This window comes from Antechinus flavipes, chromosome 1 (assembly GCF_016432865.1).
Source record: "Antechinus flavipes isolate AdamAnt ecotype Samford, QLD, Australia chromosome 1, AdamAnt_v2, whole genome shotgun sequence".
NCBI classification, from domain to species: Eukaryota; Metazoa; Chordata; class Mammalia; order Dasyuromorphia; family Dasyuridae; genus Antechinus; species Antechinus flavipes.
The window spans coordinates 593,539,586-593,563,979 of NC_067398.1; the positions used below are offsets into that span (position 1 = coordinate 593,539,586).

Consider the following 24,394-nt stretch of genomic DNA (forward strand, 5'->3'; position numbering starts at 1 on the left):
AAGTGCTTAATTATAGAAACAGGTGGTGCAGTAGATAAGGATACCCAGGCCTGGAGTCAAAAAAATTCATTTTTCTGAGTTCAAATCTGGTCTCAGACATTTAGTAGCTGTGTGAGCCTAGATATGTCACTTAACCCTGTTTGCTTTGGTTCCACATGTATAAAATGAGCTGGAGAAGGAAATGGCAAGTCACTTCAGTGTCTTTGCTTCAAAACAAAAAAAGCAAAACAAAAAACAAAAAAAAAAAAAAAAACTCCAGTAGGCTCACAGGGTCAGACATAACTGAAACTACTGAACAGCAAATACATTTGTATGATGTGTGATGTTTAAGACTTAACACTTAGTGGAATAAGGAAGAATGGTACATATATTAGAAAGTTACTTGTTTATCATTAAATATAGTTAAAAGTTTTCATAGTTGGACAGAATTTCTTTCCATCTAGTGCAGGCCATAGTTGAAGCAGTATGTAAAAGATACTTGACAAATGGTTACTAGCTTTTCTTTCAAGATGCCTAGAAAAACAAAATCCGTTATCTCCCAAGGAAGCTCTTTTCAGTTTGGAGCCATTATGTATTTTTATTTTGAAGCAAGTTCTTAACTTGTATTTGTCACTTATTGCAACTTGTTGTGTCCTCTAGGGAGTAAATAGATTGAATTTTTATAACGTGTGAAATTCCTTCAAGTATGTGAAGAAGGCAGTTATCATAATGGCAATTATACATCTTATATTCTCTGGGCCAAATATTCCTAGTTAAACCATTTCTTACATGAAATGAGATCAGATCCCTTTACTAATTTGGACCCTCCTGTCCTACAATGTGATTATTTTAGATGTTTGACAGTTACATTCTGTCACATTTGCCTTGTCCTAAACATCATATCTCTTTCTCCACCTTTAAGCTTGAAAACTTTGGCTCATCATGAATTTATAAGAAAAACACATCTTAAGACCATGTTCTGAAAGACAAAATGGATGAGAGTGTATTTAATTGTCTACTGCCTTCTAAAGAATTTAGAAAAGAAGAAACAAAATAGTCAAATATTTTTAACATCACTGAACAGTGAAACAAATACAAGTTAAAATTTTTAAGGTTACCACATTAAATCAGCCTTTTTGAATGCAAATGCATAGGAAAAGTACTATGATGTAATGGGTAGAAAGCTGGCCTCAAAGTCAGGAAGACCTGAAAGTATGCTGGCCCTATTTCTTTGAGCAAGTATTATCTCTGGTGTATCCAGGCAACTCTTAATATTATAAATTGCAAAGGTGATGGCTGACTACATTGATAGAATGGGAATTTGCTCCTCAGAAGTTCTCTGTACCAATGAAATTGGAGGTTTGCACTCCCCTTATGTTTATTCATTGAAATTGAGAACCAACAAACTTTAGGTCATTATCAGCTGAACTGCTATATAGGGTTTTATTTCTACCTTGTACTTAAGAAATATATGTTTAGATTTATCCCGGTTAAGTATAGTCAGATAGTGGATAAGCCTGCTGAACTTGGAGTCAAAAAAGAGTTCAAAAGTCACTTGAGATCTAACACAGCTTTGTTCAGTTGTAAAATATGAATAATAGTAGTACCAATTTCCTAGAGTGATTAAGAGGATAAAATTATATAATATTTATAAAGCACTTTGCAGACCTTAAAAGATCCCTGTAAGTACCAGAGGTTATTACTAGATTTAATTTTTTTGATCATACTTTTACTTGATCACATCTTGTGCATATTTTTATTTTGTGGTCCAGCATTTTTTTCTCTTTTGTAGGATACAGATGGAGTCCACCAGAAAGAAACAACTCCCTCTTCTGCTTTTACTTGTGTTCGCTCAACAAGAGTAGTATCTTCTACTTCTGAGGAAGAAGAAGCATTTACTGAAAAATTTCTTAAAATTAATTGCAAATACATTACCAGTGGCAAGGTATTAAATGCTTTTTATTTAAATTCTGATAGGGAATATTATTGAATATTTCTGTTTTACTATAATATAACTCACTTATAAAGAACAATATATAGTCATTTAGTAGTAAGTAGCTTTTAGCTTTGGGTTATTTGTTGTCAATATTTCAGTGTTTGAAATCTCAGAAGACTAAGGTAAGTGTTACTGGGTTAATAGCATATATAAGTGATCCTTTTCTACTGTTTGCTTACATTTTGGTGGAGAGACAGTGTGGATATATACAACATGATTAACAAATATGAACTTCAAAACAGCAATGGCATGGAGTACATAGCAATCATTTGACAAAGAATTAAGTTGATACAAAATTATCCTAGAAACTACATAACATGAACACTACTAAGTGATTTCAGTATACTGAAAGAAGGTAATCTAGCACTAATAGGATCAGTTTTAAGTAACTCAAACTATAAAAATTATGTTTTGGGCCTATACAAGTTACCGAAAAGAAAACTTTAAATTTTTCTTTAGTATATTTAATTACATAGGAAATATCTATTTTATGAATTATCTTTGTAATCATTCTTTCACTAGCAACTTAACATGACTTCATTTGGTATGTGCTGTGAGAATTTAATCAAATTTTGGCATTAATAGTCTCAGGAAAATGGTATACAATTTGTATATTTGAATACTGTTAGCTGTTCAGAATATCTGCAATTTGAATTATAAGATATGTTTGGCTTAAAATTCAGAATTACATATTTGGGAGAATAAAGAAAAAAGAATTAACTAATATTCTTTAAGACCAAATATAAATGAGTTGCAATTCATCTTTTCTTTCATGCCTCCTCTTGGAAAATTTTTTATAAAAATTATTAATTTGGAAATGCAAATTTTCATTATTTTTCTTGAAATAAAAACCTTTTTCTAATTTTTTTCTTATACTATTTTAAAAGATATATCGTTTGTCTTAAATCTTATGTTAAAAATCTTAAACCAGAAGCAGTGGCTATATATATGTGTATCTCTGTGTGTGTATTTTGTCCTTCATATCATGAATCATGAGAGTGAGTACTCTTAGTTAACTGTTTACAAGAAAAAATTTTTGTTGATGAGGGGCCAGGACATTAACCGCTTAGATGCTGAATCTGGAATCGTACAATCTGTAATCTCTTTTAGGATATCAGGATATATCTGTACCAAAACCTGATAGCATGCCTACCTAGAAAATGTAGTTGCTTCATACAGAGGTAAATATACTTTATTGACATAAAGTGATTTACCTTACACTCAGCTGATTTGTAATGTAGCAATACTAAAATTAATGTCTCTTTAAGAGATTACCATAAAGTATTTTTGATCCACAACTCAACAAATACTTATATTTTACATTCCTTACATGCAAGCCATTGTGTTGGCACTGTTAGGGTTTCAAAAAAATAAGGTATCATTACTGACCTTAATTATATTAAATAAACTTCCTTATTTTATTCTCAAAATCATTATGCTTTTCAAAAATTAAGATATCACATGTTATCTCAAAATTCACATTTGATTCCCTGAGCTTATTTTTTAAGGTAAAGGATATAGTTATCATTTTTGCTTTCTTTTATTCTCAAAGAAAATATTTTTCAGGAAAAATTAACGGTGTCTATTTAACAATAATAAAGAGCACCTTATCTTTTTAAGAAACACATCTCTTATATTTTCTATAGTCATTTAAGATAAGGAGGCTATTAGTAAAAATTTCTAGAGTAATATTTGATAACTTGAATCTTTATTTTTTCCTCTTAGGGTACAGTCAGTGGTGTACTGCTAGTAACTCCAAATAATATAATGTTTGATCCACATAAAACTGACCCATTGGTTCAAGAGAATGGCTGTGAGGAGTATGGCATCATGTGTCCAATGGAAGAGGTGATGTCAGCTGCTATGTACAAAGAAATTTTGGATAGCAAAATAAAGGAATCTTTACCCATGTAAGATTAATATTTCTATATATTTGTACTTTTAATTCATCCTGAGAAATGACTCTATTCATTTATTTAAGTGCTTTTTGTTATTATTCTTTGCACTTTATTTTCATTTTAACTCAATTTTTTGTGCAATATTTATAAGAATATTCATAAAACACTTTAGAATATATAGGTTACTTTTACTATTTGCATATGTAATCATAAAAAAAAATGTTGAAAATTTCCTGTAGAAGACATTCAATTCAGTGTTTTCCTCAACCTTTTATTCTGTAACACATTACCAAATATTTTATAACTAAAATTTGTTAGAGCCAGGATAAGTATATGTTGTGTATAGTAGTAAAATATAATAATGAATATGAACTAAGGTAAGTTTATGAAAGTTTTATGTGTGACTAAGATAATGGAGAAATTGGGAGAATAGGGAAAGTTACAGTGTGTATAAAGAAAAAAGGAAAAGGGAGATTAGGGAGGAAATGAAAGATTAGAAGAATTAAAAAGGATTAATTCAAAATTAGGGAAAATGAAGAGGGAGAAAAACATGGTCACATCTGAATTCAGCATGGCTTTGTAGAAAGTTTAAGAAATTCTATTTTTTTTGGTAAATGAATACAATTCTTATGAGTTGAACTTATGCTTATGGAGCATGAGTAATTCATGTTCAAAGTGGTAATGATTTTTAAATAGACAGCCAAAATAAAACCTATTTTAAAATAGCCAAAACAAGCCAAAATAAAAATTCAAAATCCATGAATTTATAATCTCCTTTTGTGCTTAAGATTATTTATTATTTCCATACTCTCAGCAGTGCCTTTAAAAAAAAAAAGTCTTGAGGTTTGTGTGGTCATTTTAAAAGGTGACAAAGTAAATAGTCATCATTAGGATAAGTGTATATTCAAAAATTTCTTCTCTAAAAATTCTGCTTATTTTATTTTCTCTTTGATGGCATACTCTGAAGATAAACACCAAATTTTAAATTGCTTTCATTAAAATAATTATCTGAGATCCTGAATATTTTTCAATATTGATGAAGTTTACAAAAAGAATTGTAGCAAAATACCCACCCAGCCCCCCAAAAAAACAACAAAAAAAAACCCTTCCTAAAGCATTTACTCTGCCTTTGCCCCTATTTCCACTGAAGTATATACAGTTCTGAGTTTTACTTTTGAAGATAACGGGTGTTAACCTTTTCAGTTAATTATCTGAACTCTAACCATTTAGTTCTTCAGTCTACTCACCAACTATAAGCTGTTCTTTCACTCCATCTCTGTCATCCCCAAAGATGACAGATTTTTTTGTTACTTTGATTTTTTTTCTGTCACTAATGCACCACCTTCATGTTCAAGAATTCTGAAAGTTCCTTGTTAGAGTATAACCTGTTGACTTTTCATCTCTTCATATATATTCTATTATAAAACCCTACTTTTCATCTGCATTGTGACCACTAATCCTTGACTTTTCAATTCCAACGCCTTCTGTTTTGTACTACTAGATACTCTTTTCTTCTTCTTGACCCTTTGATGAACCGATTCAGTTCTACACCATCTTTCTTTTTTGAATCCCTCCCTACCTTATATCACTGAATATACTTTGCCAAACCTTAACTTTGAATCACTTCCACCATTTCCCACTTTTCCTTCTATACATGTACTAGTGAATAAAGTTGGAGAAAATAGGCAAATGTTCTCATTTGGTTCACTACAGAGTTGTGTTGTACAACACCAGTTAGGCCCTATTTGCTGCTATTCTCTCTCAGTACAATCCTACCTTACCTCCTTTATCAATTTACTGATATATAGTCTCCACAGTAACTTTTCCAAACCTTTTCATTCCTTTTTAATCCTCCTGTGGCTTCCACCCAATTTTCTCAAATGAAATTCTTGTCTCATATTTTACAGAAATTGTCATATCATTTTCATCAGTTATGAAACTGTGGGTCTTTTGCCCTTTGTAGCTAAACTCAAAAAACCTGTCAATAATAAGTTCCTCTATTGTGTCCTCTTTTATTAACCCTTTAACAATAGAACTTATGACATCAAGCCAATGAAACTGTTTTCTCCAAAGTTACCAGTGATCTTAATTGCCAAATCCATTGACCTTTTCTCAGTTCTCATTCTTTTTGATCTTTCTGCAACCTTTGATACTATTGATCATCCCCTCTTACTTGATATTCTTTTCTCTGTAGATTGTTAAGATAACCATTCTCTCCTTGTTCTCTTCCTACCAATCTCAACAGTCCTCAATTTCTTTTTTTGGATCCTCTTCCATATCATGCCATCTAAAACCCAGTGTCCTTCACAGTTCTATTCTGGATCTGTACTACTTCCTTGGTAATCTCATTGGCTCCTGTGGATTTAATTACTTTATCAGTGTTGATGATTCTCAGATGTATCTATCTTGCTTCAGTCTTTCTGCTGAATTCCAATTTCATATCTTTATTTGCCTTTCAGAAATCTTGAATTTTAAATCCACTAGCTATCTTACACCAGATATATCCAAAACAGAGTTCACTATCTCTCCTGCAAATTCTTTTCTTCTTCCCTTCTGTAATACTTTAGAGGGAGATGACATCTTCCCAGTCTTTCAGGGTTATCTCTAATCCTCACTGTCTCTCATCCCTCCACCTCCATCCTCACTTGTATCCCCATATCCCATCTGTTGTAACAGCTTATTGATCTCACTTCCTCAATATCTCTACTTCCTTCTTTGCTCTGATGCTGCCATTGCTATGGTGCAGGCTCTCTTTACTTCTTGCATGTATTATTACAATAGCCTGTTGGTTGCTCGCTAGTTTTGTCTCTACTCTCATTCATTTTTCTAAAATGCGAATTCACCATGTCATTCCCCCCCCCACTCAATAAACTTCAGTGGCATCATTTTGTCTCCAAGGTCAAACATCTTCTACTTTTCCAGTCTTTTTACATTTTACTCCCCGTCATGTACTATTTGATCTGGTAACATTGAATCCTGGCTGTATTTTTAGTTCTGAGCATTTTTTCTGGCTATCCCCCATCCCTTTAATACCCTTCCTCTTCAACTCTACCTTCTAGCTTCCTTTAAGGCTTTATAACTTATTTTTTCTAAATATATTAATTCTAGTATTTTCTTTCTAATAATTATTTCCTATTTATCCTGTGTGTAGCTTGTTTGTATAGATATGTCTGCATATTTTATCTCTCAGTAAGTTCTTCCAAGACAGGGTGCATCACTTTATATTTTTTTATCAAAAGACTGTGGAACTTAGCAGATTTAGGGAATAAGCTCAGGACAAGTGCCATTGCCTACTCCTTCCCCAGTTGCAACCAATGCCCTTGTAGAGTGAGAAGAATCCTTTATTCATCGATTCTCATGAAAGTGGGTATACTCATGAGGAGAGACACACTAAACATGAAGTAGGAACAAGTTTTATATTGTGAGTTTGGTTCTTTATCCATCCTTTGAGACTTCAAATTGGTTGGATTTTTAATCCAAATTAGTTACAATTGGTCACATTTTTAATCCAAGTTATAATTGGTTGGATTTAAAATCTGAGTTACAATATTCTTTAGTGACCTTTTATTATTAATATTAGCTGATTTGGGCCATTTTAGTTCTGGGCCCCTTTATCAGGAACTTTGTTGTTTGGCCAGTTTCTTGACTCACAAGGTGATTGTTTAGAAATATATTAAAAAGATATTTCACTCCTTCCTTCATCTTGTTTTGATGATATTGTGGAAACCTAACTTTTCATACTCCTTACATTTATCCCATTTCTCTTTTAATAAGGATTTAGTTTCCATATCTTTTCTGTTACCTCCCCTTCATATCTTTTTAGTATCAGTTCCCATTCCTCATTATTGGGAAATTGGTTCTGTATTCTTTCAACCATTAACCTTATATGACCTAATTCTATTATTTACACATTGGTGGATGGACCTACTGGTGTCACCTTCGTCAGGGAGCCCTCTATTAATCTTTGAACCAATCCTCTAATGCAAGGAACTATACAACATTCCACAACTAGGAGGATTCCCATAGCTATTATTAGGGAGGTGAAGATTGATACTGGGAGCAAACCAGGATTTTAACTAATCAGTGATAGGGTTAGAGTTGTCTCTTCCTGAATTCTAAACTAATTCCTCAGAGAGGAAGGTAAGTTCCTGCAAAGCTTTTGTAAAGGTACCATTGAAGGCAGTATTGTTTGGTTATGAAAGTATAGCAACTGTCTCTTATCATCTTACAAACTCCTCCCTTTTCTACCAACAGTATATCCAAAGCCATCCTATTTTCCTAGGCCATCCTACTTGTAGCATCCAGTTGGCTAACACAGCGTCCCTAGTGTAATTCACCACAATAGGAAAGACCTAGATCCAGAATAAATTTATTTCTATATTTGAATTCACCAGGTACTACCTTTGACTTAATTCTTCCTCATTTGTTCTTACTTTTTTCTTCAAATGCCAGGGTTAAAGGAATAGTCAAATTGGATCCGTGCACAAGTACTCAGTAAGTTCCCAGACAAAATAGGTTTGAAAGTGCCACCTCCACAATACCACCCAAGGTTTGCTTGAGATATGCTCATCCCTGAGAAATTGCCAGAGCTATCCTCAGTTACATTACAGACTCGGGCACATGCCACTATATTCCCTAGACCTTGGAATCTTTCCCTCTGCTATGAAAGGCAAGCTAAGTGATTTCTAGGACTGGAATAAGCGTGATTTATTCCCTCACAGAAAGGAAAGCACTGCAATTCTCCTCAGGAGAACTATGCACTTGAATTAACTTATGTTTTTCTATGCCTAAAGGGAATGGTACTATCTGGGCAATGAGGTAACTAGTAACACAGGTATAGAAATTGCTTTTATGTTCAGACTCTTTATAGAGTACTTTACCTATTCTATCCTCTGTATCTTGTTTATCTTTATTGTTTCCCTTGACTTTCATTTGTGGTTTAAGAACTATGATTCTAAATCTTCCTTGGAAATCTAAACTTATTACATTATTCCCAAACCATGTGTTCGCCATATTCTTTGATCAGCATTCTCTAAAAGTCCTGCCCTTGTAGCATAGCAAGTAGTGTTCCAAATTGGACAGGCAGTTCTATAAAATCCTCTTTCTCAGGGCACAAATATTTATTCTAACTATTTAATTTCTATTACTAGTCAAGCCTCTCCATTCTAGAATTTTGACAAGCATCAAACTAAATTATTTGTGGGTTATTTCAGTAATATTTACCATCCAAATCTTAATCTGTTGTCCCCCAATCTGTCTCAAATATTATTGTAGTAGGATAGGAGCATTAACTGTATGACACTCCCTCTTCTTGGGATCAATAAACTCCTTGCTTGGGGAGCCATTTAGACAATGGATAGTTTAGGATCCATTCACTAATCAGTTCCAGTTACCCCTAAACAAATGGGGCCCAAAATCCTTTGCATTATGAGGTGATAACCTTATTTTCTGAAACCACTTTCTGCTGAGAATGAGAGCTGAGTCATCATACATGATGCATTTAAATAAATAATTTGCTGAAGACAGAGATCATGGTAGAGATAATGGGTTTTGAAATAACTATTCTCAGAGAAGTTATAGTTAATCAGAAATTTTAACAAACTTCTCTTAGAAGTTCCTTGTATCTAAGCAGTAGAATTGTTGTTACTGCATCTTATCTAAGTTCTTATCTAAATCTATCTTCAGCATTAAAGAAATGATCTATCCTCTTAAATAATGGAAGCAATTTCAATTTACCAGCAGGGTGCATAGGATGGTCTGAGCAGAGTTAGTGGATTTGTTTTGCTATGTTTTTCATTCTTTCCCAGGAAAAAGGGCTCAAGCCAGGGCTAAGGAGCAGCCACACTTAGTGGGAAGGAAGGGTGGAACTAAGCCCTCACCTTCTAGGCCCAACTAATCTAAAATAAAACTATGAAATTATGCAATAACTAGTATACACTTTTCTTAATTATCTTTCCCAATTCACACAAAACTTTGCTTTCTTTTAAAAAAGTGATCCAGGAAAGGGTCAAGTGTGCATTATTACTTCATAAAGCAGGCCTTGCACAACCCTACAAACCTGACTCTGTTAATGTCATTACAAACTTATTACTGTCTTTTTAATCTAATCAATTGCTTTTAACCTTTCTTGCCCCTTGTTTTTAAGTTTTTATAAAATTTTACAAACTCTCTCCTTTAAGTATATTTCTTTGTTAGAAGAAGAAAGCAAGACAAACCTTAAGATTCTAAATATAGGTAATAATTGGATAATATTGCATGAGATTTCATAGAACTTCCTTATAGTACATGTTCATTCAGCAAGACTGACAATTTATATAGCTTTACAGAGGCAAAACATGTGATTACCCAACAACTTTGTTTTAATAACCATTTTAGGGAAACTTAAAATAAAATCAAAAACAGATTTAAATTTCTAATAGCAATGCACACATATTTCTAAAATCTTATTTTCAGATGCATCAATTGAAAGTAATTCTAATCATATGCAATTTAAATTTAAACATAAATTTAGGTTACAATTTTGGCAGAAAACTTATCTTCCCCTTCAGAAATTACACTCGGAAACTTCCCCCAAATCTTTGAAATGTCAGAAAACTATTTGAGATCTGAGATGAACCCAAAGGCCTTGGGGAACAAAATGGTAGTGGCTTCAATCTCCCCCAAAAACTTTCCCACAAATTCTTGTGAATGGTTTGTATTTTATTGCTTGTATAAAGAAGGAAGATTTTAAAATGGATTTCCCTAGATATACTAAAGATAGTCAGGAGACTATCTCTGTCCAGACAGAGGGTAGGGAATATCTCTTACCTTTAGGAGAACTGAAAAGAGAAACTGAGGCTGATTGCAGGGCATGGAATGGGGGTTTTGGGGAGCTTACTATTGTTCTTCGAAGAGGCTGGACTGGGCATACTATCTTTAAAAGGTTGGCCTTGACCACTTCCTAATCCCTTCAAGGGAGAGAAACTTAGAGAATGCTTTTATCTCTTGAAAGTTTATCTTTTAAGAAAAATTCTGGTTGGTTTGAATCAAGAGATCTGACAGACAGAGACACAAAACAAGCAAACCTAGAGTAGAAGACCACATACCTACACACACACACAACTGTTTTTAAGAGATTCTTTTGAATAACTTAGTTATTCTCTCCTAGAATTTCTTTTAAATATCTATGTAGAGTCTTCCTGCCTTCCTGCACTCCTGTGTGGAAATCTTCCACACTCCCATGATCCCAGGCCACCCTAATACTCGGCTCTATTTTATCCTTTCCTTGGGTAGCTCCACTACTCTAGATAACTAATATCCTCTGTAGTTTTCCCTTGATTTTTACATAATTGAGTTTTCTAGGTCTTTTCCAGATATTCTTCCTTACTATGTAAAGGGAATTAAAGGGATCTTTAATGACAACATATAATATTTGTGATTTACTGTTAAAATTCCAGAGTTAGGATTATTATAAATTTTAAGATTCTGTTCTGGCTGCATCCTATTGTATTGATTCTGTGGTCTTTGTACTTTTTTCATTACTTCTGGGTAGTTTTTATATATGATTTCTTTAAATAAGTCATTTAGGTTTTACATTTTATTTTGTTTTGGAAGACAGAAAGATATTGTAGATTATCTCTGCATATTATATCTTTAAGATCACTTTTTTGGCTTGTAGAACTTTCATGGGTTCTTCCAGTCTCTCATTTCTGGATTTTGTTCAGTCAGTTTTTGTTTTTCTTTTGAATTACAAATCTGCTTTTCAAAGAAATTTGTTTTAGAAAAAAAAATTAAGATCTTGTCTACATTTTTTTTTTTTTTTTTTGCGTTTTGATTTTCATCATCATATCTTTCAATTCCTTAATGGTTTTCTGGTCAGTTTTGGAGGTCCTTACAACTATTGTTATTTTTAAGATTCTTATGAGAGTATTGTATGGTATTATTTTGTAATTTTTGTAAACCTCTGCGCCTACAGTTTTATTTACAAAATCATTTTTGTGATTTATTCATTTCTAATCTATCTCTCATAAATCCTTATATAATCTATATAGTGCATGCCCTCCTTTTTGGAATACTCTTTCGAGAACTTATTCCAAATACAATGGTCTTTCCATTGGTCAGCAGTGAATAACCCTGTAATTTCAATTTGTTCCTATAATATCTGTGAAACATTTTTTTTTTCAGAAACAGAATTTTAAAAAACAAAACAACATCCAACACTAAGAAACTCAAATGGAATAAAGTGATGTATGACATACACTATTCCTTTCTGTGTGTGTGTGTGTGTGTGTGTGTGTGTGTGTGTGTGTGTATGCATTTATACATAGATACACATGTACTGCTTGCATATATAATATACTCACACATACCAAGTGTATGGCATATACAATATACTGACTGCAAATATCTTAATGATTTAAAGTTGCAATTTGAGTACAATCACACCCCTCCTTTCCTCCAACACAAAACAAATATAATTTAAATCCTGTCTTCTCTAATTAAAAAAAAAAATTCCATTTTTACCTGTATCCTTTTTCAAGATTAGAGCTTCTGAGTACTCTATGCAATTGTCTTGTTTTATGGAACTTCAAAGTTATATGGTAACTTTTTTTTGTTATAAAGTTCCTATTGCTATTGATTATTTAGGTAGGTATCCCATAGTCACTTATCAACTCTGCTTTGATTTTATTTTCTTGATAAAATATTTGTTGATGTCTTTATTTTGTTTTTTTACATCACCAGAATTTTTTTCCATTTTTTTTCACCAATTCCTTGCAGAAAGTTGGAACAGATAGCATATTTTTAATTAAAGAAAAAAGAGCAAAACAAATTAGAACATCAAAATAGTCTGAAATCATATTCAGTGTAACAAGTCTGTGTGCTTACGTGTATATGGGAAGGAATGGGGATTGGAGTTGGTCCTTCCTTCCTCCCTTCCTACCTTTTTTCTTCCCTCCCTTTCTTTTTTTCCTCTCTTCTTCCCTCCCTTTCTTCCCTCCATTCCTTTTTTTCTTCTCTCCCTTTCTTCCTTCATTCTTTCCTTCCCGCTCCTTAGCCATTCCATTTATCCTTAAATCTGCATCAAATCCTGTAAATCTTTGTTTCTTGTCAATAACAATTTTCATTACTTAAAGCAGCAGTCATAGTCTATTCCATTATATTTAGGTGACATAATTTGTTTACTCATTTCCTTATTTATGAGCATTTGCTTTCTTTCCCTCAGAATTTTGCTAACTTAAGAAATGTTACTATAAATAGTTTAGTCTAGTTTGGGTACTTTCTTGTTATCTGTGCCCTAAGGGGGGGAAGGGGAGGAGAGGTCTAGTGGTGTAATCTCTAGGTCAAAAGGTATGGATTTTTCAGTATCTTTATTTGCGTAATTCCAAGTTGCTTTTCAGAAGGGTGGTGCTGATTTCACATCTCCACCTAGTTATACACTAGTATATCTGCCTCTGATTATCTGGTAATGACTAGCCCTATCTTTATCATCTCTGCCAGTTGGCAAAGTTTGAGGTGAAACCTCAGATTTATTTTATTTTGCTTTTTATATCTCTTATTATTAGTGATTTCAGGCATTCTTTTATATGGTTGTGAATAGTTTGAAGTTTTTTTGAGAACTATTTGTTCACATCTTCTGACCATTTGGGTATTGAGGAGTAGCTTTTAATCTTATATATTTCTGTTAATTGCCTATATATGTTGAATATAAAGGCCTTATGTAGTATTTGATAGAATTTTTTTTTCCTATTTAACCACTATTCTTAAATCTTTATGCATTATTTTTGTGCAGTTTTTCAGTTTTGTATTATTAAAGTTTTCTAATTGCCTCAGAATACATTCTCTTCATATTATTGTGAAAAGTATATCATTATCATCTATTCATCTATTTCTCTCTAACTTGTTGGTAGTGTAATCTTTAATATTAAACCCATACATATATTTAGAATCTATTATGGAATTAAATCTTGGTCTAATCTTTTTGGTTTATTGAATTACATTTTAAATTGTCTAGTTTGCTTCATTGATCTGCTTATCCATTTTAAACCAATTGTTGCTTTGTAATAGTTTTTGATTTCTAAAAGTGATATTTCTCTTCCATTTCTGCCTTTAAAAATTATTTTCCTAGATATAGAAATTTTGATTTTTCAAATGGATTTTTGTTATTTTGTCAAGTTCTGTTAAAAAGTTCTTGTTACATTTGTGTAGCATTAAAATGAAATTAATTTGGGAGTATTGTCATTTTTATTATATTAGCATCATTGAATACTAGAGTTTCTTTCAACTATTTAAAAGTATCTAAGGATCGTGCTATACTTAGTTTATACACATATTTTGTATGGTTTTATAAATTGACTCCCAAATGTTTAGTGCACTTGCCTAGGTACTTTGAATGTGATTTCTCTTATTATTATTACCTGTTGGATTTTGTTATAGAAATGGTATTGATTTTTGTGAATTTATTCTGAGGTGTAGAATTTTGCTGAAGCTATTATTTATCAGTTGTCTTTGCTGATTCTCTAGGATTTTTAAAGTAAATCCTAATATCAGCAAACAAGTAAACTTTTATCTCCCCTATTCCTGTTGTTACACATTTTATTTCTTTTTTCTTGACTCGTTGCTATGGCTAGCATTGACAGAACTGTGTCAAATAATAGTGAGATGAAAGTGCATACTTGCCTTACTCCTATATTTGCTGGGGAAGTTTTTAGTGTATACCTATTACAAATGCCACTGCTTTTGGTTTTAGGTTGATAACTTTTAATGATATTTTGAAAAGGTCTCTTCATACTGTATTTTTTAGGAGTTTTAGTGTAAATGAGTATTGCTTTCTTTCAAAGACTTTTTCTTTATTTTATGAAGTAATATAGTTTGAGCTATTTGTTTTTGTATTTCATTAATTCTTTTGATTCTGTCATCTTTGTTTCACTAGCATGATTCCAATTTAGTCATGATGAATTATTTCTTGAACACATGATATAGTCTGACAGGATTTTATTTAAAATTTTTGAATTGATAAGTCATTAAAATACTGGTTTATATTTTTTTTACTTTTTCCTTTTCTGGTTTAGTATTAGGACTGTGTGTCATAAAAGGAGACTGGTAGAGTGGTTTTTTTTTTTTTTTCCTTTTCAGTTTTTGAGATTTTGTGTAATATTGGTACTAACTATTCTTTAAAGCTTTGATAAAATTCTTCTTTGAAGTCTTTCAGGAGCAGGACTTTTTGAGAGGATTCAGGAGAAGTTTGTGGGTCTTTCTTTCATAGTGAGTTCTTTTCTGAAACTGGATTATTTAAGTTCTGTATTTTGTTTTATGGTAGAGGGAATATTTTATATTTTGAAGGTATTATATTTCCTTTGTATTTTCACTTTTGTTATGTAATTGAATAGGAAATTCTTACAGTTCTTTTCATTTCTCTTGATTTTTGTTGTGATTTCACCTTGTTCATTTGAAGGTTTTTAAATTTGGTTTTCTTCTCTGTTTTTTTTTTTTTCAGATTTGCTAAAGGTTTATCAGTTTTGTTAGTTGTCTCAAAATTATCAGCTTTTAGTTTTGTAATTTCTATAGTCTTCGGTTTCCACTTTATTAAATTTTCTATGTCTCCTTTTGTGCTTGTTTTTGGTTTATTTGTTGGCTTTCTAATTTTAAAAAATGCTTATTCCATTCATTAATCTTCATTTTCTATTTTGTTAATGTATGTTTTTAGGGATATAATTTTTCCCCTGAGGACTACTTTAGCTGCATCCCAGAAATTTTGGTATGTTGTTTCATCATTATAATTTTTTTCACTTAATTATTAATTGTTTCTATGATTTATTCTTTGACCTGCACATAATTTAGGTTTCATTGTTGTGCCCAGTTAATTCTGTTTCTTTTTTGGTGATCCCTAAAGCTAAAAAAAATTTTTTTTTCCAATTATGGATTGTAAAGGATGTTCTTGCTGTTTCTCCTTTTTAATTTTTATTTCTAATATCTTTATGTCCTAAAACATGATCAATTTTTGTAAAAATACTATTTGAAGCTAAAACCCACATTTTCTTTTAATGGTCCCATTTAGAAGGTGCTATTGCTCTAATTCCTTGAGCAGTTAATTAAATTCTATATTTGTATTTATCTTTCTGTTAGATTTATTGAAAACTGAGAGGGACATTTAAAAATCTTATATCTTTATTTTATTACTGCATCTTGAAATTCAGCAAATTTTTCCTTTATAGACTTATGTACTTAAAGTATTTGTAACATGTTTAATATTAATATTGGCTTATTTTCCATAATTTCAGCATAATGTAGTTTCTTTATTTATCTTTGTGTTGCAAATGTTTGTTTTTCCATTATTTGATATCATGAGTGCAACATCTGATGCGCAGTCAGTTGTTTTTTCTAGCACCTTATTTTTATTGTTATGTGTTTGCTTTTTAGATGTTTCTTGAAAGTAACAATGAAGTTCTTTTTTTCCTGTCATTCATTTTCTTTTTATTAATTTATTTAATTCATTTACATTAAAGTTATGAAAGTTAGACATATTCCTTCTTTTGCTTCTAGTAATTTTCTGAAATTTTTTTTAGTTATTTTTCTTTTGTAAAAGTAGTAGGAGAGGGAGAGAATAAGGATCTCTATGCTAAATGCTATAAATTGTGCTAAGAGGTTTCTAAATATCTCATCTGATCCTCACAACAATCATGTGAGATAAGTGCTGTTATTCTTCTTTTACAAATGAAAAAAATGAGGCAAATAGGTTAAATTCTTCCTATTGCTCTCTCCTTTCTCTAGTTTTATAATTTAACATAATTTAATTTTTTTCTTCTATCTCTTATTTTAAAAAGTTAAATAGTCAAATAAGACACCCTATTCTTGACACTCCCCATTTGTCTAGTTGTTGCTTTTTTTTTTTTTCATTTTCTGCCTTCTCTTTTTGAAAAGTATTTCTTTCCCTTGTATTATTCTTCATTAATTTTCTTTTTCCCTTTCTTACCCATTCTAGCCACTTACTCTTTGTTTCATGGTCCTTATATTATTTATTTATTTTTTTGTTTATTTGTTTTCTTTTTTATTTCTCCTAGATTGAAAGTTTTAAAGTTATTTAATTTTTAGTTTTGTCATTTTAAGTAGTTTACTTGCTTTAAATTTTTGTTGTCTTCTTTTTTTCTGAGGAATAAGGCCTTTATCCCCTTTGCCCCTGCAACCATTCTCTTCTAGGCTTTCTTCCCGAGAGACTACAGGCATTATTTTACTTTTATTTTCTACCACTGTCTTGATGATGCAACATCATAAATTCCTCTGTATTCTTACTTATTCCCTTTTATGAGTCCTCCTCTTCTGAAATTTAGTCCTACATTTATGGCAAAGTTTTGTGACAGTTAACATAGTGTGGGCATATAAATGCTCAATACATGTTGTTGACTTGATTTTCCTTTTTTTTTGCCCCTCCTAAGGCAATTTTATTTCAATGCTTGTCCTTAACTTCCTTATGTTTCTGTTGTTTGAGGTTTTTGCAAGACAGATAATCTATTCACATTTGATTTTTTTTTCATTTGTAGAAATGCTTCACATATCTTTTAGTTGTCATTTTTTTCATTGATGATTAGGTTCACAGTTACAAAGTATGTCACCTTGGTGAACTCCTTTATTCTTTAGAATACATTATTTCATTCCTTACTGTGTTTTCTAGTGAATGTAAAATAATCTCGTGTTCAAGATTTCCTTTCCTTTATATTTGAAAGTTTTTGTCCATTTATAAAATTTATTATTTGTCTTTATTATTAACCTGGAAATTTCCCCCATAGATTTTTTCTTTATTTCCTTGAGGCAATAGGCATAATATTTTGATTGATACTTTTTTTTTCTGTATTCAGAAATTCTAAGCAATTTTGTTTTATTTCTTGCAGTATGTTCAGATCTTTTGACTTGTATTCTTCTAAATTTCTTAAATCTTTCTCTGCATTCTTTCTTTGAGTTAGATATATTTTGGTTGCATACAGTCTTCTGATTTGTTCTTTATCTCTATTTTATTTGCAAGTTTTTTTAAAAAGTAAGATTTACCACCATGGATTCCAGTTTTTCAGTTCTATCAATTAATGCTATTGTGGAAGCCTTAAATTCTGCTTTCACAATTTGTATTTCTCTTTTGTACAATTGGGAAACATCTTGGTATGTTGTAAAGCTCTCAGGAAGCTACAGGGACCTTTATCTAATAACATGTTGATTCATTTTTCTTCATGATCAATACTCATGTCAAATTCCTTGTTAATATCTTCCCAGTTGAGATATCTGCTTGTGTGTAAGGTTTTTAACTGAGTTTTCTTTCTCCTGAGAGCTTTGGCAATCTCAGTCTTTTTTTTTTTTTCCTGATTTCCCCATATTCTGAACATTCCTATTCATTTCCTTTTGATGCTGTGTTTCTCCCAAGTACTCAAATGGGTTTCAGTCTCCTCTGATACTTGGGTATTTCACTTTTTCCAGCCTTGATCTCACCTTCAGACAACTTTTTGAGGGCTAATATTCATTTCAGTTGGGGTTACCCATCTTCTTTATTTCAGGCCTCTTTCACATAATTGAAGATGGTATAGAGTTTTCTTCCCCTCTCCATTTTCTTCCTGCCACATAGTTGCAGGGTGAAGGCAGGGCAGGCAGAATGTTAGCAGAAACTGGCCAATAGCCCAGGATCCAGCTCAGTGGATTCCAGAGCAGTTAATCATCTTCTGGAGTCTCATCAGAACATGAGGAGTGGTAAGGTAGGGGTTTGCAGAGTGAACATGTTAGAAATTGGGAATCATCCTCAATTTTTCTTACTTTGTTTGCATTGTTGATGTCTGCCTGTGGAGTAGCTTCTATTAATGTCTCTTATACATAATTCTTGACTGAGAGGTCATCAAGATCATATATCTAGTACTCCATTATAGGTCATATAACTGATAAGTATCTTATTTTCTTAAGAATTCATGCACTTTTCCTTAAAAGGAAACTCTTTATATATGTGTCTGTATAAATACATAAGGTTTCTATACTCGTGGAACTTTCAATCTAATTGGAAAGGCAAAATCAACACACATGAACTTAGAACAACATATAATTAAGAACTAAATTATTTGGTAAGGGTGATAATTGTAGGAATTGAGAAAATATCCTTTGATAATGATAATTGGAATGGTAAAAATGAAAGTTCTTGAGATGGAACTACAAGACCTTCATGATGGAAATACAAGACCTATAAGCTCTTTGGTAGATTTAGAAAGTCCATCCAGGACCTTAGGAAAGAGAGAGGAGGAAGAAGTTTGACTATCAGAAGAAACAGTTATGTATAGAGAGATATTACAAGGGAGGATTTCATGCAGTATGTGAGGCCTATCAGTAGGCTCAGATGCTGCTGGTGACTTTCAATAGAACTATTTCAGAAAAACCATTTTTTCTCTACAATATAAATTGTAAAAGATAGTGTGAGTTTCTTGAGTAGAAATCCTCTTTGTTGTCTTTGTAGCACTACTTTCACGCAAAGGTACTAGCACATAGGTGGTGCTTTGTGCTTGTGTTCATTTGAGTGAGCCAGTGATGTCAACAACTTAAAGAAGAAATTTGGCAATGGAAAGAAGGCTAGAAATAATTGCCTAAAAGTTCCAAGTAGGGTTCATTAACCATTTAATCAAGGTCATAAAGGAGACTTGTGTATGTTACAAGGTTGAAAGTTACCCAGTTGGGTGAAAGACTGATTATTCTGGAAAAGGTGGTTAGAGACATTTTGGTATAGCAGAAAAAGATTCAGATCTGGTGTGAAAAGGCAGGGTATATTTGCATCCTGTCTCCATGTGGTTTTCTGTGTATCAATTCCTTTATCTATAAAATAAGAGGAACCACGTACTCTTTACAAATGAGTAAACGTGATTCTAAATGTAATAACAAGGCATTAAAAAGAACTGAAATTTAGAGCATAAGTAAAAGAGTTAGTTTTGGAGGAGCATAAGTACATATCCTATTTCCATGAGAAAAAATTGCTTTATTTGATACTATCCTTAGTTGGCCTAAAATTTTTCAGTGAAATACAAATCATGTATTGAAAGGATATATGGGATTGGGAGTTTTGAGGGGAGAATAGGAAAAAATCATGTAGCTTGAGGGATTGGAAAATATTTTCACATAATCATTTTGGTCTTTATAACAGATCTGTGAGATTGGTAGGACAAGCAGTTCCCTTATTTTGCAGAAGAATTAAGGCTATGAAATGCATTAAGTCAACAAAAGGTAAATAAAGAGAATGTTGAACAGTAGCATAGTTCTACTGAAGTTGGAAAAAGGAAAATTTTGGTAGGTCAAGTACATAATCCTTTCTCTTTCTTTAGCATTGATCTTCTACATTAGACTCCAAGGTCCTTGAAGGTAGGGAGTGTTCTTTTTCCTTTCTTTGTAGAAAACAAGTGTTTAGCATATAATAAATAGGGATTTCATAAATGCTTATTGACTTGATTTTGTTCTGTATTCCAAATCAGGATTAGAGAAATTAGTACAGTATGGGGTTTTATATTAGCAAGGCAGTTGTATGGAAGTCAACATTCTAGTTATTGATACTGGAGTTTAAACAAAATAGTATATGCAGGAACACATCAGTAGAGAAAATGAGTTTGGAAGTTCAGCTGTGTGTGAAGAGCAAATTTTAGTTTGGAAGTTATGGTTAGAGAGAGGAACGTACCAAAGTAAACAGTTCAGAAGTAGAAAAATGCTGTATAACTAGGTGGTTGATATGGTTCCTCTTGGCTTGTGGCTTAGTCAGTTTGTCAGATGGCACAAAACTGGGGATTGCTGAATGACAAAATTAAAATTTTAAAAGATGTGGACAGAGAACATTGAGTATGATGAATATGAAATTTAATATCAATGAATCAAATTTTGTACTTGTTAAAAAAAATCTTTAGAATATGAGAGACAGGAAAAGTATGGTTAAGTAGCATTGGAGATTGGAGAGTTATCATTAATGTGATAAGGGGGGCAAGAAAGGTAGTGGAATTTTTTGCTTCAGTGAATGGTCAAGAGTTCAAGAGCAATGGCACACACAGCAATAAATGTTGATTCTCTAATGCCATGCCCTGGAGAGACCACAGTCTAAAGTTTTATGTTTAGTTCTGGAACTTTGGTTCTCTTTAGGAAGAACATTGATAAGCTGAAGAATATCTTAAAAAAGGTTTCAGGAAAAGGGAAAAGTTTAGGAGATTAGGCCATATAAGATTAATTGAACAAACTGATGATGTTCAGGTTGTAGTAGAACAATCAGGATTGGTAGTCATTATAAAAATTTAAAGTATTATCTTGTGAAAGAGCATTTAGACTTGTTTTGCTTGGTCTTAGAGGGAGAATTAAAAGCAAAATGTAGAAGTTTCTAAAAGTGATATTTAGATTTAATGGAAATAAAACTTTCCAAGCCCTTAAAGTGACATAGACTACCTCATAGATAGTGGGTTCCTCCTCATTGGAGGTTTTCAAACAAAGTCTGAAAGACATGATTATCAGATAGATTATAATAAAGACTTCTTGATCATGTATGAAATCACCTGATCTCTGAGGTCTCCTCAAAATTGCATTTTTGTGACAAAATTGTGACGGTAGTTTGATTCTATCTTACTTTCTGTATATTGCAAATGAGTTCTAAATCCAGGAGGGATTTCTTCACATAGTTTTTAAAAGGTCTTTGTTTCAATAATGTTGTGTGCTACAGTGTTTAATTGTGTCTTGGAGGTAAGGGAAAGCATTTGCTTTATGTCAGCAGAGTACAGCCCTAGCAGGCTAATAAGCTAAAAGACTTTGTACGCAGTGATGGACTTTTGATTTTGGAGAGACTTCATTGCAAGTTTAGTCACAGGCTGACAATTTTTTTTCTGCCATGACATTTCTCAGAAATTATAAGGTAAATCAAAGGGATTGTGTGTGAGTAATTAGAGGCAAAACTTACTTTGATGAAATTACAGAATCATGAAATATTGAAGGCTTCGTATTATTCTATAATATTTTGGATATGCTCATTTAAGTTAATAGGTGATTTTCCTTTTCTCAAAAATGTCTAATTTAGGAAAACTGAAATTTTCTTTAATATAATCTATTTGATGTTGTTTTAATATTTATATTATAATCAAATCGTGCTTATAGATAAAAGGCTTTGGATTATAACAAGTACTACAGTTTTCCTAGTGACTTATATGTAATTCTACTTAAAACATGAAATAATGGAATGAGATATTTTAGAAGGCAATACATTCTCCTGAAATCAAATGAGCACTCATTTCAGTATATTGTAGAAGAGAATCTTGTCAGATGTGGTTGAACTAAATTATTTCTGACATCCCTTGCAACTGATATTCTAAGAATATATTTTTGAAATAGTTATACTTAAAATTTATAAACTTCCAGAAAAAAGAGAGATAGTAAAAACTTGTAATATTTTATTATATTTCTTCTAATCTAACTTAACACTAATGTTTTATGGTATTTGGCATGTTTTCCTATTTGTTTTCGATTTACTTCTAAATAATTTTCTCATGGGCTTAACTTAAAAAAATACCTGTTGCATCAAAATAGAGAATTCCATGGAGCTTTAAAAATTTGATTGTTGAATAGCAGAATTTTTACTAAAAGGTTATCCTAGATTCATTTTAGTTTTTCTTTTCCAGAGTTGTATCTTTTATCATATTAATAAAGTACTAAATTCACATTTGCAATTTGCAAATTGACCTCAGGATTACTTTGGGGTTAATGAACTACCATTGTACAAGCTAATTTCTGTGCTCTGCTAGATCAAGTTTTATATTACATCATTATTGATTGTTTAACTAGGTTTGATATGAGTAAAATTAATGTATGTGTTGGTGGTTGTGTTGTGTCATTCTCTGTGGTATCAATTTAGGCAAAATAGGATATGAAAATCTAAATAGAGAAAATGAAGGTTGTGATTATTCACTTTATAAATGCATCTGTTCATAGTTTTTCTTAAAAATTAAACTCTTAACTGATGATATTATTCAATTTATAATGAACTTAAGTAACATTTATACTTCATCTATCTAAAAGTAAAGCAGAAAAAAATGAGTTTCTAGGATATTTGAACCATTCCAGTAGATTCATATTATATTTAAATAAATTTCAATATCTCTTTAAGTTTTGAAGTATTACAATATTTGCAAGTCCAAATTTTATGCTATATTTAGTTTTCTAGTTGTAATTAAATGACAGATATCTGCCTGAGGTATTCAAAACTTGTATTATAGCTGTTATTTTGGAGATTCGCAGATGAATATAACTGCAGATAGCCTTCTAAAGTACACATGATTTCCTCTGGTCACATGGAGAAAAAGCTTTATTTCACAAATTTTGATACCCATGGCTTAGGTGGAAAAGAAAGTGATAAGTTTTGATACTTACAATTTGTTGACAACTTAAATTAGAACAAGATGTATGTTTATATAATCATAAAAGCTTTCATTGTTTTTGATTCATTGATTAGTTTGTCTAAGATAAAGAGAAAATATTTTTAAGTATAGTAACTTTTATTTTTGTCTGCTGACAGAGAGGTAGATCAATTGTCAGTAAGGGATCTCTGCTATTTTAAGAAAATGACAAGAAGTAATACTGATGACATAGACTCAAGAATTCGGGATACAGGGAATGACAGCGCCAGCACTGCACCTCGGAGCACTGAGGAATCTCTCTCTGAAGATGTGTTCACAGAATCAGAACTCTCTCCAATACGGGAAGAGCTCATTTCTTCAGATGAATTACGTCAAGATAAATCTTCTGGTGCATCATCAGAATCTGTCCAAACTGTGCAAGCTAGTGCAGCATGTTTAACAGTCATTCCAGATTCTACTGTTACTCCTGACAACTTAAAAGGTGGTATTGAACAACCCACTTATGGCGTGGGGTTACCGGGTCATGCAACAAATTTAGACAATCCTGAAGTACCCTTAAAAGAAGATCCAATTACAAACATCTCTCAGCAGTCTTTACAAGAAACAAAGTGCCACAAGGAAAATAATATGGGGGTCGAAATGAACACAAACAAGGATCTTAAACTTTCTCAGATTTCAGTACATGGATTCGAAGATGAGAAAGAAAACAGTCATTTTGGAGAACTCACAGAATCTCAGAAAAAGGAAACTATGAACAAAGGGAAACAAGGAAAGGAACAAATTCAAGACTCTGAGACAGAGGTGGAAGAGCTACGTAAACTCTGGAAAAGTCATACTATGCAACAAACTAAACAGCAAAGGGAGAACATTCAGCAGGTGTCACAAAAAGAAATTAAGCACAAAATAGCACCTGCAGATGGACATATAGAAGGTAAGTGTTATGGTCTACCCAAAACTAATTTAGCTTATGCCAGAGACATTAAAAAAATTCCAGACAGTCACCTTTTAATGACAAATGATATATTGCTTTTTTCCTCCTCAACTTCCCCATCCCAAGTGCACATTGTGCTCACACAGATAGAAAAAGGCACATAACAGCTATCTGTCCTAGGTACTAGACAAGCTTATGATGGCACCAACAGCATTGTATGGAGCATTGCTCA

At 32.0% G+C, this 24,394-nt stretch overlaps 1 protein-coding gene across 6 annotated transcripts in view; it reads left to right on the forward strand.

Moving 5' to 3' along the window:
- The window catches only part of OXR1 (oxidation resistance 1), a 550,745-nt gene that overhangs the window by 470,430 nt on the left and 55,921 nt on the right, over window positions 1–24,394 (forward strand). For 5 of the 6 annotated variants that reach the window (XM_051970973.1, XM_051970975.1, XM_051970974.1 and 2 more), the window contains 3 exons: window positions 1,772–1,924; window positions 3,701–3,885; window positions 23,390–24,162. In XM_051970973.1, coding sequence (XP_051826933.1) covers window positions 1,772–1,924; window positions 3,701–3,885; window positions 23,390–24,162 — 1,111 coding nt within the window. The remainder of the gene's footprint in view (window positions 1–1,771; window positions 1,925–3,700; window positions 3,886–23,389; window positions 24,163–24,394) is intronic. The other variant, XM_051970977.1, reaches the window with a different exon arrangement.